Source organism: Mugil cephalus, chromosome 15 (genome assembly GCF_022458985.1).
Source record: "Mugil cephalus isolate CIBA_MC_2020 chromosome 15, CIBA_Mcephalus_1.1, whole genome shotgun sequence".
NCBI lineage: Eukaryota > Metazoa > Chordata > Actinopteri > Mugiliformes > Mugilidae > Mugil > Mugil cephalus.
Genome location: NC_061784.1, coordinates 9002659 through 9020665, shown reverse-complemented (window position 1 = coordinate 9020665; position 18007 = coordinate 9002659). Strand labels below are relative to the sequence as shown.

Genomic DNA, 18007 nt, shown 5'->3' with positions numbered 1-18007 from the left:
TTCTTTGTGCAAACTGGTATGTATGATGTTCACAGATGATACTTGATTGACTACAGAAGAACCACCTACATATATCTACCATTTACCTACTATGTCGCGAGTGAAAAAGAGAAACGCTTCTTAAATAAATCAAATATGCCTTTTGCGACACTGGGTCAAGTCAGTTTTCATCACTTGGGCTCATCTGGAAGACCAACATACCCACCTACAGTAGTTTTTTGGTGAAAACTTGGTCTGGTAATTGATTATGATCTGACAAAGATCTGCTGGGCCAATCTAATCGCTTGTGCAGGTATATGTGTTGATGGACAGAAGAGTAATCACAACATAGTCGTACATGTCATCTGAGCGTTGTGGAGTTTAATTTGTTTACAGCAAAGTTTTGCGCTTGTTGTAAAAGAAATTGAAAGCAAAATAACAGTTAATAGTAATTAAGGCATTCTCTAAAATATCTTAGGTAATTCATGTCTGTACGCCCCATAATAAAATCTAAATGGACACATTTTCTGACACGAATGCAGTCTGGCTACACAAAGTTACACTTAAACTCATGTAGCCTCAAATCTTATAGTTGGAAGTCTTGAATACTAACTGCAGGTGTTATTATATACCGTATGAATCCATGGGCGGCGCACTGAGCTGAACTCTGTTGCGTCTGCCCGTCAGGTTTCACACGGTTACATTTCAAAAGAAAGGCCGATTAGTTTTTCTGAACTTGATGCATCGCTGTAGATTTCTGTCGAAGCTCTTATTTTCTCAATGACCTCGCGCTCTGTCAATTTTAATCAAGGTTATTTTAATGACCTCTCTGGCTCCAAAGCTGTTAAACGTCCGCACCGTTTCTAAAGCATTTCAGCGTTATTCTCTAGACTCGCTGCCTTTAACAAGGTCCGGTGGGAGGCAGAATCCATCTTTGTTTGTGTCTGCGCGTCTCCGCGTGTGTGTTCTCTACCTTGTTCAGGATTCACTGCAGTTGGAAGATACACAATACATCCAGACTCGAGACAATAAATGCTCACTGGAAAATGTTTGCATATAAATCACATTTTTATGCCCTGCTTTTTCATTCCTGGGCATCTCTGGGCTTGCTAGACATTGTTAGGTTGAACGATGAAGTAAATTCAATGAGTAGTAGTGTATGAGGGTTTGGGTGAGTGGGGAATACAACAGATTACTCAAAAGTCCACCCGGCCCTGATTATCTCAACGCAGAGACATTGTTTCAGTGTGTGTTGTGCGCCGTCGTATTGTAGCCGCTGCGAATGGTTCCATCCTCCATAAAACAGAGCCCCTCTTATCTTTCAGCTGCCTCTGTTGTCTGCTCTAGTTTATTGGATTCATGTGGACGTGGCATAGAATCATCATCAGAATAATAGTTGAACTCTCTTGATATTTCGTGTGTTTGTATACTTGTGCTACTTTTTTTTTTCTCAGAGCCAGTTTGAGTTTTTGATCTTCAGACTGAGCCTCCATTTGGCTGGTTCTCACGTTCCTCTTCAAAAGGATAGACTAAGGCTGTTTAAATTAGTTTTAGATCGAGGCCTGGGGTTGGTTAAGGGTAAGTAGTGATGGTTAGGGTAAGATATCCCCATACAAACGTATGTGTTGTCAAATTCTTTTCCTCTCTGGAAACAAGCACAGTCTTTGAAGTTGATGCAATCTCTCTCTAAAGACACAACCTTTATAACTTGAAGTTGTTCCATGAAGAAAACACAAAATCAATTTTCCCGTCCATCAAATTATCCGGTGCTCAAACCCTGTTTCATTCCCTGACTATATTATATCCCACATATTCAAAAACATGAGATGCAGGTGCTGGAAATATCTGCAAGTAAAGATGATTTACATCACAATCTTTAATGTTTTTTATACGGTTTGAAAGATGTGATGGATAATAATTTCAGGTTTCCCCAAGGGAGGGTAGTAAGAAATCCATTGATGGTGACTTTGATATATGACTTTGAAGATCTATAAATGGACAGAGAGAGAGCTTGCTTTCAGTTGATCTTTAGCACATTAAACAGCTTTCCCATTCACGTTTCCAGTCTGCAGAGTAACCCTTTGCACTGCAGGCTGCATAAAAAATGACTCGTGTTATATAATTTCATTTAATACTCTGTGCTAAATTATGTTCCCACTTAGCGCTTTGGCTTTCCCTCCAGTTGTACATGCCTCAAATTTGTTTGTTACATGAGACCTTGGCCTACAAGTCTGAAAGAACCAAAACATCTTACACCTCCGTTTTTAACTGCTTATAATAAAGCGCTGATATTCAGATTCCTGGAGGCCTCTTCTGCTCGTGAGGCATGTTTTGTTAAAGTGTTTTTTTTTTGTGTGTGCGTGTGTTGTTTGCAGGGGACTGAGGCCTGGACGTCACCTGGAGGACGACGATATTGTGCCTGAGCTGGCTCACATCCACCCCAGAGAGAGACCCGACTGGGAGGAGACCATTAGTGCCATGGTGAGACGCACAGGTGTATGAGAATCATTATTTTTTTCTCAATGCAGAAAAAATATCAAATCCCTTAAAAAAAAAAAAAAAAAAAAAAAAGAATGAGGCTGGGGTACTGGAATATCAGTGTAACACTAAGAGCTTTGGACAAACTCGGACAGCTCTTTCTATCTGTGAGCAGGACTAAAATAATTGGCTGTGATCTGCAAGACAAAGATGCACCTTTCACGTGTATCATTTATGTTTACAACCAGCTTGGTGTGTCCGTAAAGAAAAACTTAAATAACAAGCACACGAGGAGGTCAAAATAACCCGACAATGATCGTCTTTTCCCAGCACTCCTCAGTGAATTTCCACTTCTCGTTCTTAGTTCAAACGTTGAATTCATTAACGTCTTCCAGTCGGTGGAAAAGCTGGTGCTGAGCGTGTTTTCCGACGCTGCAGATCCAGCGGTAACACTGGTAACACACTGCCCTGATCGGCTGCTTTGACGCCTGCCACATTCCCATCAGCGTCTGTTTTTTAAGCCAGCGGGTTGATGAGTTGTATCGTTCTCTCCTCCACTCCAGAAACACTATCGCGCATCCATTATTAATGCAGATGACTGTTGGCGTCCTAAAGCAGCCCCGCTCCGTCCTCTTATCGTGGATCCGTCGTCCACCTGCCGTTCGCGTTTTTCCCGTGTCATCTTTTTTATTTCAGACCATCTCTCTGTTCTGATCCCATTCACCGCACGGCATCATTCATTCATTTTCTTTCCTCCCTTTTTTTTTTTTTTTTTTTTTTTTGGTTTGGGTCTTGCTTCTTGCATCAACAGCACGGTAAAAAATGAGGCCGTCTCCATGGCAACCTGCTGAGCCACCCGTGGTCGGCGCGTGGTTGGAGCCCTATCGCTAGTGCTCACTTCGATCGGGCAACAGAGGAAAGAAAAAAAAGAAAGAAAAAAAAGAAACAACAATCTCACCAGGCTGATGAATATTGATCACGGAGGCGGGGCTTTTAATACTGCATGTCTGCTATTCTTTGTTCAATATTTGATACGAGGGGGACCGTGCGCTGGAGTGGCTTGCATTATGCATGTCTCCGGTGGTTCGAGGAGGTGATGAGAAGCACTGAGCAACTTAGTGTAAGCTGTCACACCGACGCCCTGTTGCACCGTGTAGCGAAGATCATATTCTGTGTCAACTTCCCGAGCGATGCACAAAGGCACAAAGCGTTCAGGATTCCCGAGCCGCAACGTGAAATAAAACGAGGAGCGGAGTCTGTTTCAGTAATTATAAATTTTACATGACAGCAGAATTTTGATGATTGCTTTTTTTTTTTTTTTCATAGAAGCGATGTGGGCTCGCGCTGTAGGCGTAATCTTATAGTCGCATAGTCAGGAAAAAAAACACAACTCGCATTTGGAATGTGTCTGTGGCTTTTTTGGTTGTCGGAGTCAATCTGACGGTTTAACATTCAGAGATAGACCAGTCAGCCACAACATTAAAACCACTGGCAGGAGAAGTAAATAACATTCATCATGCTGTGACAATTAGTGTTCTGCTGGGAAACCTTTGGACCTGGCGTTCATTCATGTGGATGTTGTTTAGACCATGTACCACCCACCTAGACCAGACCAGCCCCGCCACCCCCCCCCCCATAGTAATGACACACAGAAAAACAGCTTAGGAAAAACCCAAAAAACATGAAGAACAGCACAATGTGTTGACTTTGCCTCCAGATTCACTAGATCCCAAACTGATCAAGCATCCGTGGGATGATCCCTCCCCTCTTTCATAGATCCAAAGACCCCCCCACTATCCTGTTTGCAGACACCACAGGTCCCCCTCAGAAGACCCATGTCCATTCTTTGACGAGTCACAGCCTAATATAGCTTGTAAAGTCTTTCCTGAAAAATGTTTTCCACCATGAATTGATTTTCTAAATAGTCGGTTGGAGGTCAGTTGGCTCCACTGATCCTTACAGTTAAATATATAGACACTGAAATGAAATGAGCGCTGCTTTTTTAACAGATGTTGTCTCCTCTGTCATCCTTGTCCGGATAACACCTTGTATAAAGGTAGTGAAGAAACTCTGCGCTGTCTTAAACATCAAGACCTCATCTGCATAGCACCTCTACTGTCACTGACCGTGTGGCCGTGGAGTCGAACAGAATACAGAGAACTTTCTTAGCTGCCTTATCTTCATCTTGTTTTAAACCTTCCTTGGCCAGGAGCTCTTTTTTGTAGTTACTTCCCATAGATGGTTGTAGATTTCCTTGTCATCTAGAGAACTGAAATAATTCCACAGCGAACGCATCCTTGATAAAAGCTACTTGTACCAAAATCGAGTCCCTAGACTTATGGCTGTTAATGTTGTTGCTGACCACATCTGCGCTTCATTTTCTGTCTAATTTAAGCTAAATGAAGCGAGGAGCTTTTTTTTTTTCTTTTTTTATGAAAAAGGATAACAACTAAGGAGAGCAGCTGATTGTTCTGAAGTGGAATGGATGTTTTGGCAAGCAATGAACTGAAATATTTGTCTCATCATGTCACATGTGGTTTAGTGTTCAAAGCCAAATTCAAAATGCTCCGTGTTTACAGAGTGTAATGATAGGAAATAATTGAGGTCACTCCCGACTCAAACGTACACGATTTTTGCTCCTACGGCTAAACAATAATTTACCAAGTAACACCCGGTTTATGCTTCTGTGCTAAAGTGACGTTAAGGCTCCTGTGTTAATGCGGAGCCTGTGCAGACCTCACTGCGTCGCTGACATGTGCCTCCCCAGAAATCTCAACTCAGAAAACTCAGATCTAAATTTTACTGAGTGAGCCAGACTGATTAGTGTACCAGCATAAAGGACTCGCACCTGCGGAGCATCTGTGTGCAGTAGTATAAAATTATCTTAATAGTAGTGAATGCATTGATATACTTGAATATTCCAAACTAAGTCCATATTGAAGGAGATGTCATATGCAATGATCTGGGCAGAACACACTCAAGGTTGAAGTAAATGGTCGTGCGAAAAGACGATGCAGTAGGGACGCTGCTGTGTAATCTGTTGGGCTGTTTTTATTTGGGCCAGATATTAAGTAACTAGCCCACACCTACAAGATTGATGTTATTCCATGGTGTCTGGTCTTTTAGTTAATACGACATAGATCAATGGTTGCCAGTGGCTTGCTAATGTTTTGGTTGTAGCATAAGCTGCTGTTACTTTATTTACTTCTGTTTGTTTTTTTTGTATTTTTGAAGCTGACTACTTTCACTTGGTTTTACTTCTGCTAAAAAAGAGGCTCACAAGTTTCGTTAAGCTCTTCCGAAACTTTGTGAACTCTTCCTCGTTCTACTTCCATGAGCAATATAAAGACTTCAGAGACGTGATCATGTTAATGCTCAGACTTGGCTTTAATTTAGACCATAGGTCTTCATCATTTTATAGGCCATGGATCCCCAAATTGATTGAGAGATTAAGTAGAGACCTCCTACCTACTACATGTGTTTTATATTAAACTCGGCCTAGTGCTGTTTATAAATATACGTTATTAGTGTCACTTTACATTCAACATTAAGCTATTCAAATAATACACCGGTTCAAATACTAATTTTTTTAATTCAGTTGGCTGATGGCAGCGAGCTGTACTTAGCTTCTCTTCTGCTAATATTGCAACGTGCCTCTGGGATTTCGCCTGGACACTGAATAGGCTCTCGGCCAATAGCGGGAACCTGACAGAGTCAACGTGTAATATGTGGCCTCGTGATTGGCTCAGCAGCGGTAGGGGCGGGGCCTCCTGTGTACAGGAGGCTTAGATTGACAGGTCTCAGATAGTGACCAAAATCAACTGAAGATTTTGCATCTCCCACTGCAGTACCTCTGCGGACCCCCCGTTGAAGACCTTAATTTAGACTGTATCAGCTCCTTGAGGACCAACATTGGCCCTTCAGTGCATGTTAATCTGATTCAGTCATGTGTGTGGTGGCTTGGCTGGCCAGCCAGGCCTGTGAGTAATGTCGTAATTTTCGGTGTTGCAGTGGTTACCTGTGAATCAGAACCTGCACTCTAGTACGTACGTATGCATGGTATCTGGAGCAGGTTTCAGTGACTGTTGTTTCGCAGGTTGCAGCAAGTCAGGCCTTAAACACGAAAAGCGGAACGTGGTAACAGATTCCTCTGACAAGATTTTATTTGCATGTGAACACATTAAATAAACATTGTTCTTTACCTGCTGGAGACAGAACAATCAGTTATTAATATTGCAGTATGACTGAATGATGTGGTACGATTTTACTAGCAGACATTGTTCGCTGATGCTTATGTGTTTTTTGTCTTTTAGGCAAGGAGTGCTGAGATTCCTGAGCTGAGGGCCGAGCCCCTCATGCGCTCAAGCAGCAGCAGCACGGCCAGCATGAAGGTCAAGAATGTCAAGAAGTGAGTGGGCAAAATCACACGCACACCCCTGACACGTCTCCTCCTCTCCGTTTGTCTCTATTTATTCGCTCTTAACTGGCTCTTTATCGCCTCCGTCTCCTGCTACAGTTCCTTCCATTCCCTGAGTCTATTTCTGTGCCTTCCTCCTCCTTGAACTGCCTCCGTTCGCGTTGCCCTCTGCCTCTTCCACTAGTCATACACACTCCAATGTGTTAGCATGGGCAGAGAATGAGGTGTTAACCAAACTGTGTGTGTTACATTTGCAGGCTTTCCTTCACCAAGGGCCACTTCCCAAAACTGGCTGAGTGCGCTCACTTCCACTATGAAAACGTGGACTTTGGCACGATTCAGGTAAAAATGTGGTCAAACCTTTTCTTAAACCGTTAATGTCGAGTCTTATCACACAAAGTAAATGATGAAAAACCGAAGCTGTCCTTACAAAAGCGTGTTCATTTCCAATGTGGATGTGGTTTTTGTAAATGCAGAAGTATGAAGTATGACTCACTCGTATTTTCCAACTGATGTCAAGCAGAATTCTCTCTGCTGTTGATATTTTGGAGATGGTTGATGATTTGCATTTGTTTTTGAATGCCCCCGTAGGCTACAGCATGACCTCATTCGTTTCAACCCTTTACTGACTGTGCAGTCACTAGCTGAACTTTCACAGTTTTTCCCTCGCTGACACATTACTCTTTCAGCTGTCCTTTTAATGCAGGTTTCTCCCAGGTACTGTTTATTTTATGTTATTATAGAGTCTTTTAATTCCTTTCCCACAAAACACATTTTAAATCTCAGTCTTTTTCTTGGCTTCTAGGAACTAAACGTTTCTCTAACTCTCCCACAGCCCAATCAGACAGTACGTTTACATGCACATGAAAAAAAAACTAAATTGTCTTAATCCGGCTTTAACTGGACAACCTCAGTGCACGTTACTCTGACTAAAATCAGAGTTCTCCTTATCCGATTAAGACACCCAGATAAGGCGATTGGAAATCGATTTTTCCTCGGCATTTATATGCCTCACGTGAAGGTAAGGTAAACAGAGCCGGTAGAAGAACCACCTGAAGAGTTGCACCATCCTACCTGCACCATAAGTAGCGCGCACATTACGTATGAGATTAAAAAAGCTTAACTGTTATCCGTTTGGTTGTGGTTCTGGTCTGCTGCATGAACGACTCTTGTTTATTATGACATAATAGGTCAACCGGAAAGAGGGCCGTATTAACAGGTTATTAACCTGCTGAAAAGACACATATCGCCACCTAGTGTGGAGGAGGAGAACATGTTCCCGTCAGTTATTCGTTTTTCTCTGCTGCATGTAAACTGGGACAAGGACCGCATTCAGAAAGTCGAATTTCGAGCATTGCTCGATTAAGCTGTGCATGTAAACGCACTGATAGATCAAATTGATACACTTTCACCCTAGTTGTTTTCTTTTAACCAGCCTTATAATCCTGGAATAACCAAAGAAACCTCCATCTGATATTTCTAAGTTTCTTTCATCTATTGTCATCCATCTTGTGCTTGACATTAGATCTGTGCAGTCGGTGATCTTTGAAACCCCGTTCGTTTATAAGTGATTCTCTATTTTTAGAAAGAGAGATCAGAGAAAATGACAATGCTCAACACGACTGGATTTATTCCTTTTTAATCATATAGTGAGTGCAGCTTGTATCTAAATCTTTTATTGCTTCCAAAGCTGGTGGTATTTTTCAAGCTAGAATGTTTGTCTGGATGGTGAGACAACAAATGAAAGACCGGAGCGCTCAAAAGTCGGAAGACCTAACAATAACGACAGTCGGCTCGGCATGAGGATTCAAATCTTAATCTCTTACTGGGGTGTGGTGAAATATGCTTCTGGGGTGGATGGGAATAGAACAGCTCCTGTTGTTTTTGCTGCTACTTTGGGCTAAAAGGCGGGATACCTTGTTCTCTGCTGTGTCATTTTAGACTATTTTTTAATGAAATCCCCTGTGAGTTTGCCAGCTTTCTGGAAGGTACAATGCTGAATCCCCAGACTGCCACTTAAAATGGGACAGAACTGATACTTTTGATTCACCGCTGTATTTTCATACAGGGTATAAAGATGGAATACTTTACTCACTTTAAATTGGGTGTTTTTTATTTTTTTATTTTTTTAGCTTTCACCTAATGCATGCTGGGATACAGTTAGACAATATTAGATTAGAACCAATATTGATCCTCCCCTGTAGGCGGAAAGTCAAAGTGACAAAGAAGAAATAGAATAAGACACAGTAAGAAAATACAGGGGTTTGTTTACTTTATATATTTATTATTGTAGGAAATGAAACGTTGCTCTGATTTATCAACAAGACTTTCGTTCCAGAAAATGAATGCGAGTTTCTAGTCGTCACAAAAACTCAGCTCTCCACTCTTCTCGGCCAGCTTCGCTTTTGCATTGAAAAACCAGCAGGGGTCAGCAGTCAGCTAAATTTACTGCATTTTGACTTAACGAAGGCAGAGCAAGAGTTCTCCAGAAAGCTCCCGTCCTGTTACACCTGCAGGTTACGTGTTGAAGTACCTCAAGTTACTCCGCTGACTCCACCTGTCCGCTCAGCGCGTGCGCGCACAAAGAAGCCCTGAGCTAATGTGAATCGTCTGTAGGCCGTAGGTTGGTTCTGCCTTTGTTGTCCCAGCTGTGTGTGCTGGCTGCTCGTATTGTACTGGCACAGAGCTATGGAGGACCAATTCTGTGGTTTTCGTATTGCTTTCAAGTAACCCCAGCTCTTTGTTTTTGCTGGGTGTTTGCTGCTGTGTGATTTTAATATTCAGCGTGTCTACCCCTCAGTGATTGGAAACCCAGCGGAAACTATGTCTTCTTTGTTTGTTCAGGGATTAATTATCATGCATTTGTCTCCCGTGTGACTCTGTATATTTTCTGCATAATCTTTCTTTTTTTTTCTTTTTTTTTTTTTTTTTTTGCTTGTTTAATGAAATGGTCACAAATGCATGAATTCACGTGTCCCCAAATGATTGACTTGACATAAACATTTTAACTTTCGGATGAACATTGCTGCCTGATTAAGGATTCACAAAGCGTTGCTGTGATGCACACGCACACTGTCGGGCACCTTCAACTTTTGTACCTGCTGTGTGCAGTGTGTGCTGGACTGAGGCCGGGTTAGGACTCGGGCTCAGCTTTGGCATCAGGCCTTTTCCTGGAAGACGTATTATTTTATTTCCATAATAGAAACCGAAGGAGAATGTGAGTCAGGCAGGCTTTTGTTGTGGAAATGTAAGAATTGCGCGCGCACAAGGCCAATGAGTTATGTGTCCGCATTCAGAGCAGCACATACGTGGCAGTTATTTTCTTATAAAGTTTAGATAGTTTGGGTATTTGAATGGCAGCCTAATCTAACAAGCAGAGTGGTGAACACATTAAACCTCTGGACATTGTGTAACTGATAGATTTCTATCTCTTTAAGTACTTGAATAGCACGGATGCGTTTATTTTCCTTTTCTTTTCCTTGTCACTGAAAAGCCCAAAGAGTGTCATTTTCATCTTTACCTATAACTGTCTTCTTCTGGTAAATAACACACTGTGATGCTGTTAAGTCTGACATGCGACCGCCTCCATTCAGGGCACTTTAATGCTCACACAGACATGTTATTTCATGATGATTTGAGGTAAAGTGCCCATAAATTACACACGTTGCTTGTGTATTTTGCATTGTGCCTGCGTGTTGGTGTAGACCGTTAGAATGGCATGTGATTGGTACGTGTGATTCGATTCTGCTGTGGCGTCAATCAGGTAACACTGTCATCTAACGGACCTCCTTCTGGTCAAGTGAAGTGTCGAACTCTTGAAAATATCTCAGCAGCCGTTTAATGAATAGCCTTGACAGTTTATACAGACATTCATGGTCTGTCATGGCCTGGACGCCCGCCCCGAGTTCCTCCACCCACAAAGTTTTTGTGGGGGAAAGTTGGTCTGGAGTCAGAATTCATTATTCCCAGCGAAGCTCCGCTAAGCTAATCAAATCGTTTGGCTGGGACAGAAGAGTGCGACGTAGTCATAGAAATCACCTGAGCACTGTTGAGCTAAGTGCTGTCAGACATGTTGACATTTAATTGTATCAGTAATTTTAAAGGACCGACATTTGTCAAGAGGTTCACTGTCGTAGAGAAATGCTCATACTCACCAGCTGGTTCCTGTCATTAGTTGTGTGGCTACTCCAGTTACATGCACAGGTATATGTCCTCTGTATCAGATGAAATGTGTTGCATAATGAAATCAAAAGGCACATTTTGTAGAAAAGCCTTCTGTCTTTTGTAATTTAGTGCCATGGGCAGTTTTTTTTTTTAAATTTTGACACATGTTCCACCACGTGACTGAATCTAAAGACTTTCTGTGGTGACCTTTGAGCTAAATGTCATCATGTTAACAAGCCGAAAGTAAGACGCACAGAGATGCTAGCACGACTCTAAAGCAGAACAAAAAAGTAAAATTACATTATCCTCTTAAAACACTGTGCATTGTTGAACCACATCTTAATAAGTTAAGAGAATTTGGGGCCACTTGCTTTAAAATAGCTTCCTGAAAACAGCTCATGAGTCTGTGATTTTCACACTAAAGTTGTGACACCAGACAAGATCCCAGAATAAGGTTGCCAACAAAGTATAAAAACAGTTAGGTACATCTGGCATTGACTGTATTTTGTCTATCCTATATTGATCTGCCATGTATGTATGTATGGAGCTAATTCATCTACTACAATGTCCCCATTCTATAGTTACTGTAGATGAACATAAGGATAAGATCATTAAAGATTACTGGCCAAACGTCACAGTTCATTACTGATGTGTGTCACCACTTGTCTTTGACGCACACATGATTGGAAGTTTTTCTTGCCATCTAAGTATTAAGGACGAGGAATCCTGATGATTTCAAAATGTTTTGATTCGTTTTGACCAGACAGCTGAGTGAGGGAACAGAATCCAGGGTGAGGACTTGGAGGAGCGTTGGTTCTCGTTGGCTTCTCTACGAGCTTCTGTTTCCTGCTGCTCTCACCAGGAGAAAATGCTTTTTATTGAGCTCGCTCTGTTCTGATTTATGGATTATGCACACACTGCACAACAAAGCTAGTGGTCGTTCCACATCTGTCACTTCTGTTTCCACGCGATGAAGTTACTGGACACTGAGTTTCCCTCGGGGTAAATAAAGTGTCAGTCTGCCTCTCTATATGTTTGGGTCGTCTGTGTATGAAGCTGTAGCAGTTTTTATTGATTATGGAAAAGTATTATTGGAGCACTCAAATCTATTGAATGCCAAAGCTTCAGAAACAGTTTTTTTTTCAGAGTAGATGAATTTGTATTGATTAAACTTGTCTGACACTTAAACTTCCTTTGTGCAACGCCTGGACCTGGAAACAGGCCTTAGATAACAGACGATGTCCTTGCTGATATTCATGCTCCTGTGCAAACTCTCCTCCCACATGTCCTGAGGTTAGTCTTTTAGGTTGGAATTTGGAGAAGTTCACCTCTCTGTTTTTGTAACTTTCTTGAAAGGAAGAATGTTTTGTGCAAAATATGAGGCAGATAATGTTGACTATATATATGTCAAAACAGGGAATCGTGTCCAGGTCTGGGTTCTGATGGTGGGAAGCTGTAGAAAAAAAGAGAAAAAAAACCTGAGGAATTTTTAACAACATCCAAATAATTATAGTCAGACTCGACAAGCCAGATGCGGCATGGATAAGTAAGGAATTTGATGTTTGTCCAGATCTGGATATGCATGTAAATGGAAACTGTTGCCTTGAAAATAAAGTGATCATATAAGCAGTGTTTTACATATCATTTGGAGAAGGCAGCTGGCACAGCCAAAATGTTAAGCACTGTGGCTCGCCAGATCCAGCTCAGTGTTCAAATATGAAACTAGAATATTTATTAGTTTTACTGTTTTGTTTTTTTGTTTTTTTGCCAGCATTTGCTGGTTTTAGCAAGAATATCCAGTAACTTTACAGAATATTGTCTAAAATATCTATCAACAATTCTCCAACTTCAAGTTTGCAAGTGTTTAGGAGAAACAGGTAGTTTCTTTTAAGACTAAAGCATAACTTATATTACCAGGGCACATAGCAAGTGTCCCGTAACCGGACGTGCACCTCCAAGGTAACTATGCAACTGTGTCTTGGTCAATGGTGACATTCACAGCAAGTTGTCCTTTGTTCAGGCTCATACACACCATCTACCCAGATATCTTCTCTATTTTATGTGCTGCAGTGATTTTAGTCACACTGAGTGTTGATCTACATCTGTTGACTTCAGCTCCAACATGAGCCGCTCAGTTCCACTTCCCATTGTGTGAAGCACAGAGTGAAACTTACCACAGCCGACCAGTCGCCACCTAGTGTTTTAGTCACGTAATTACAGAACAGTGTGGACACACCGTAGCTATTAAAGCTTACGTAGCTTTGCCGTCAACGTGCTGCAGTACTATAACTTGTGCTTAAGTGAGAACGGCCTTCCAGTACAATACCTTATTGTGAGTGCAGGATTGTTCACATTTTTATAGTGTCTTTCGGGTGTAGACACTGGCAGCTTACTGAGAGACTGTACGCTTCAAAACCTAAAACGTTCATGAATTTATTTGCTTTTGCCCTTCTGTTGCCCAAGGCGAACCACAGAGTCTGGATGTGAACTTTGCTCTCGGTGTGACAGTCACGCTTTCTACACCACTACTCGCCATCCGCCCTGACATCCTGCCACGAGCTCCAGCTCCAGCGCCGTCCATAAATTTGGAGCATCAGGGTTAAAACCCTATAAACCTCGGTTTTAACATAATCTAGCCAGAGATTACATTCGCCTCCACATTATAATTGTGACACCATTGGCAACATATAAATGGAAATCCTGGAAGAGAGCGTTTCCTTTTAGCCGGAGAACTTGTGACCTTTCTCCTCTGACCTGGTTCCCTGATGCAACGGTTTGGCTCCAAGAACCGTCGTGGACCACATGTTTTATGGACGTGTCTCAGTCTTCTGGTTTAGAGGGCAGACTTTTATGATATGGTGGAACCGCTGCGTCTGGCACCAACAACATATAACATTCAAGACTCCTCTAGTTGCGCAGTTTACTGTCAACTTCAGCAGCAACTGCACTTGTTGACCCTGTCCGAACAATGTTTATGTTGAGCAACGGCCATACAGTTAGTTGTTGAAAGGAGGTGGCTGTTTGCCCGAACAAGCATGTGAGGCTAATAAAGGAGCCAATTTTTTTTTTTTAGAACCTCATTTTTTTTCATACATAATCCAAACTCACTTGCCAGTTCATTTGGTGCACTATTGAAAACAAATGCACTCTAATGTAACGCAGCCCGGCTTAAATCTTAGATTCATGGAGGGTTTAAGCATTTGTTTCAAATAACTGACAGAATTGATTCAACCACATATTCATTTTTTGAACGCACAGTGTTGCGTTGTACTGACACATGTTTCTATTATTTTGTCATTTAGATCAGTGTGCTAGGCTGGATGGAGACAGATGCTTTAGTACAGTATTTTTATGTAAGAATGCCTTCGTTTTCACTCGTTGCACATCCCTGCTACTGCCATTCTTGATACTTTGTGGAGCCACAACACAATCACAACTATGACTGTGTTATAGCAAACCCTGCTCCTCCATATGGTTTATGCTTGCTGCACATTGAACCACTCTGAGGCTCAAGCTCTTACACGTTTCACTATTACTAAACCACACATGTCGGTCGTGACCAAAAGCTAGCAGCTCACGTCAGTCGACCTCTGTTTGCTAAACAATGATTAACGGCAGCTAAGTTACTCAGATATTCCAGAAGGATCCAATCATCAATCTCAACATCTTAAACATTTGCACAATACTTTCTGTAAAGGGTTTGACAATAGGAGGCTGATTTTACATCTGCTAAAGAGGGAACACATCTTCTTTTGCTCAACAGAAGACGTCCCAAATGACTTGGAAGCCAAATTGTTGTTCTGCTGGTTACACAAGTGTGAAGTGAAGAGTGTGCATTTCACTGGAATGGACATTTTCTTTACGTTTGGATTCTGATTTTACCAGAGAGAATGAGGTAATTGAAATCTTTTGTGGGAAAAACACATGAGGCATTTTTGTTAGTGTTTTTTTTCTTTTCTTCTTTGTCAGCAGCACTAACTCAAGATTAATGAAATTTCTTCAGAGTTGGCACAAACGTTCATCTGCACGCAATCATGAAGTGATTAGAAATCACTGAGGTCATCTGCACAAGCACCAAGACGGTCATGATCCAGCCAGACATAGACTGGACCGGTTGGTGGGACAAAGTGGGAATATAGATATATATAGTTGATGGCAACTGCTATCATTTGGATCTGCAGAGTACGAGTCTAAAAATGAAAGGAGGAAAAAAAATATCTGTTGGTGCGAGCAGAAATAAACCACAGGCTGGTGGCTACTTTTGTTCCTACTAGTAAAACACACCTTAAGGTTTGACCAAAGTGTTGCAGTTAGTATAGAAAAAAAGACAGTATCTCCGGTCCAACTTTGCCAAGTCTGATAATTATTTAAATTATACATCTTGAGTCTGTTGTAGGTTTGTAGTGTGGAGGAATATGTCTTGATACATGTATTTGCAGATTTTTTCCCTTGTTTAAGCTTTTGTTTCATCTACCTGGTGTCTTTGACATCACCGTCATTCACTATCTAGCGATTTCAGAGGCCAGGTCAACACCTTGTTCTTCATGTTTTTTGAGTTATGTGTGTGTCTGTGTCAGGCTGCGTCCTGACACCAAGCGGGTGGGGTCCTGCTGTGGTGGGGGTGTCCTTGTCCAGGCCCAACGTTCACATGCAGAACATGATCGATATGAATAAAATACGGTATACTGATGTTAATAAGATCAAGAATTTTGCTTCTATACATTGTGCGTTACTCAGATTTAGCAGATATTTGCTGTGAGTTAATAGTAGTTCATGTGTAGCGTTTGGTAACTGCCCTGTGACATTTTCTGTCTGTGAGAGAAGGATGTGGTAGGTCGAGTTTTTAAACAACAATCACAGCAATCGGTTTGAGTTTACCAGCTGTGAAGCCCCTCTCCTGTGACAGCGTAGTCATGGAGGGTGTGATTGTGTGCGCGGGTGAATGAGAGCAGCAGGCTGTGTGTATGTGTGCGGCCACGCGTACGATGAAGACCGACGGCCCTCTCGGGCCTTTTTAGTCCGGCTTCACGCGTCTCATCTGCTTCTACCTTTGTCTGCGTTCTTCCCCGTGCGTACGTTCACCTTTCTTTTCATTCCTCCATCCGCTGCCTGTCTACATCCGTCCTCACAGCTCAGGATCAAGGCGCACCATCCTTCTCCTGTCCGCTCGCCCCCTTTGTTCACAAAGAGATGCACAGAGATGAGATCTGTCCTGCAGTGGGATCCAATCTATCAGCTTCTCGCCGGAGCGCAAGCACTCAGACAGGGCTGCCCTTTAAAAGCAATCATTTGCATTTTTTAGATTGGTTTTAAATCTGTTCTCGTCCGGGGTCATATATTTGTCTGGACAAAGCAAAGTGGGTGAAAATCTTTCCGTGAAAAAGATGATGTCAGAGCCCGTGTCACATGCTCATTCAGAGGACCTCTCTCCGATGCCTGTGAGCAGAGGATGATGTAACGTTTAGACTCATTCTGCCCTTGTTAGAGAAAACAAAAGACCAGAGTGTACGCACACACACACACACACACCCTCATTTTCTTTGTCTCTTGTGGCCATTATTGAAGCATTGTTGAAAGTTCCTTCAAGCTGCAGTGCACAGTCATAGAAAATCCCGCTCTCATCTGTTAGGGTTAGAGTTTGTTAAGATAATAAGAACCAAGGAGTTTATCATCTGAAAAGCCAGCTTAACACGTCATGAAAACAATGTTGGCCAATGATAATATATATATATTTTTATTCAACTAAAAGATTTAAATTCCTAAAAGTGCTTAAACTGTGTAGCTACTCCATATATACCTTTTGGGCTCCTTAGATTCATCAGCAGCTACTTTGTTCACATTTTCAGTTGGATGCAACTGGAGCTATTAAACACATCACTTCTTGTTCAAGGATATTTCAACCACGTGTTTTGCCTTGTACAAACTGTTCAGGTCAGTAGATCTGAGAACAATTAGCATCCACGTACCAAAACATGCTTTTTGCCTTAAGGCGGACGCATCAGCTCGGATGTGTGCGGATGTGAACGCGTGTTCCCAGACTGATTCTCATTTGTACGATCTGCCACCAAGCACACGACCGGCCAGTGGGCCTGAAACGCTGCCAGTTCAGACGCCGTCTCTTGTTTTAGCGTTTGCGGCTCGGCCAGACTGATTCATTCCTCCTTCCTCCTTCACACTTGACAAACCGCGCTCCGGTCTCCTACCTGACCCGGGTGGGGGGGCCTCCGGCGGGGGAAATGCCTGGGATGTGGGAACGCTTTAACTGCTGAGCTGGCTGCCGGAGAAACTGCTGCGCTCCAGGAGCGCTGCGAGCACGTTCGGAACGCCTTATTACCCCTCCCTGGCCTCATGAAAATGAAGAGGGGATTGAGAAAACAAAACCAATGTCCTCTTGACGGATGAGGGATGTTTGCGGCCTTTTCTGCATTCCGCTCGCTCTGCGAAACTGGATTGTTGTGGATTTCGGTCAATTTGGCCTCACACGTCAAGCGTGTGGCTTGTGCCCGTGCTGTGCGTTATCTGACGCGTTTGTGTGCGATTGTGAAGGGCCGGCGAGGTGCAATGACAGCACTGGCCTCAATTAGAAGGATGTCCATATTGACGTTATACTCGCTGCACCGAGGTGGGAATCAGTTTTTATCCCCCTCGGTGCCTTTCTGCATTAGGTTGTGTGTTTTTTTTTTTCTTTGTGTGTGTGTGAGCAGTACAGTAAGCAAATCTTTCTCATAATGGGATTTGTTTTGTGAACCTGCTCCAAGCCATGATCTCACCCCCTTACAGCTGTTTTTATCCCTCTCTCTCTCTCTTTAAATCCCATTGCCCTCCTCAGTCCCACACCAGATCCATTTTATAGCTTCAGTAATGATTTTAGATGTAGCCCCCTTCACACTTCCTCCTTCGGCTCTGGAGCGCTGCAGCAAAGCCCCACGGGCCCTCCCGAACCCAAAAACCCCCTCCGGTCGTGCAGTT

General features: G+C 42.5%; 1 protein-coding gene across 3 annotated transcripts in view; it reads left to right on the top strand.

Moving 5' to 3' along the window:
• The window catches only part of arhgap32b (Rho GTPase activating protein 32b), a 91668-nt gene that overhangs the window by 34232 nt on the left and 39429 nt on the right, over window positions 1–18007 (top strand). For all 3 annotated transcript variants that reach the window (XM_047606639.1, XM_047606638.1, XM_047606637.1), the window contains exons 3-5: window positions 2355–2460; window positions 6771–6865; window positions 7132–7216. In XM_047606639.1, the coding sequence (XP_047462595.1) occupies window positions 2355–2460; window positions 6771–6865; window positions 7132–7216 (286 nt within the window). The remainder of the gene's footprint in view (window positions 1–2354; window positions 2461–6770; window positions 6866–7131; window positions 7217–18007) is intronic.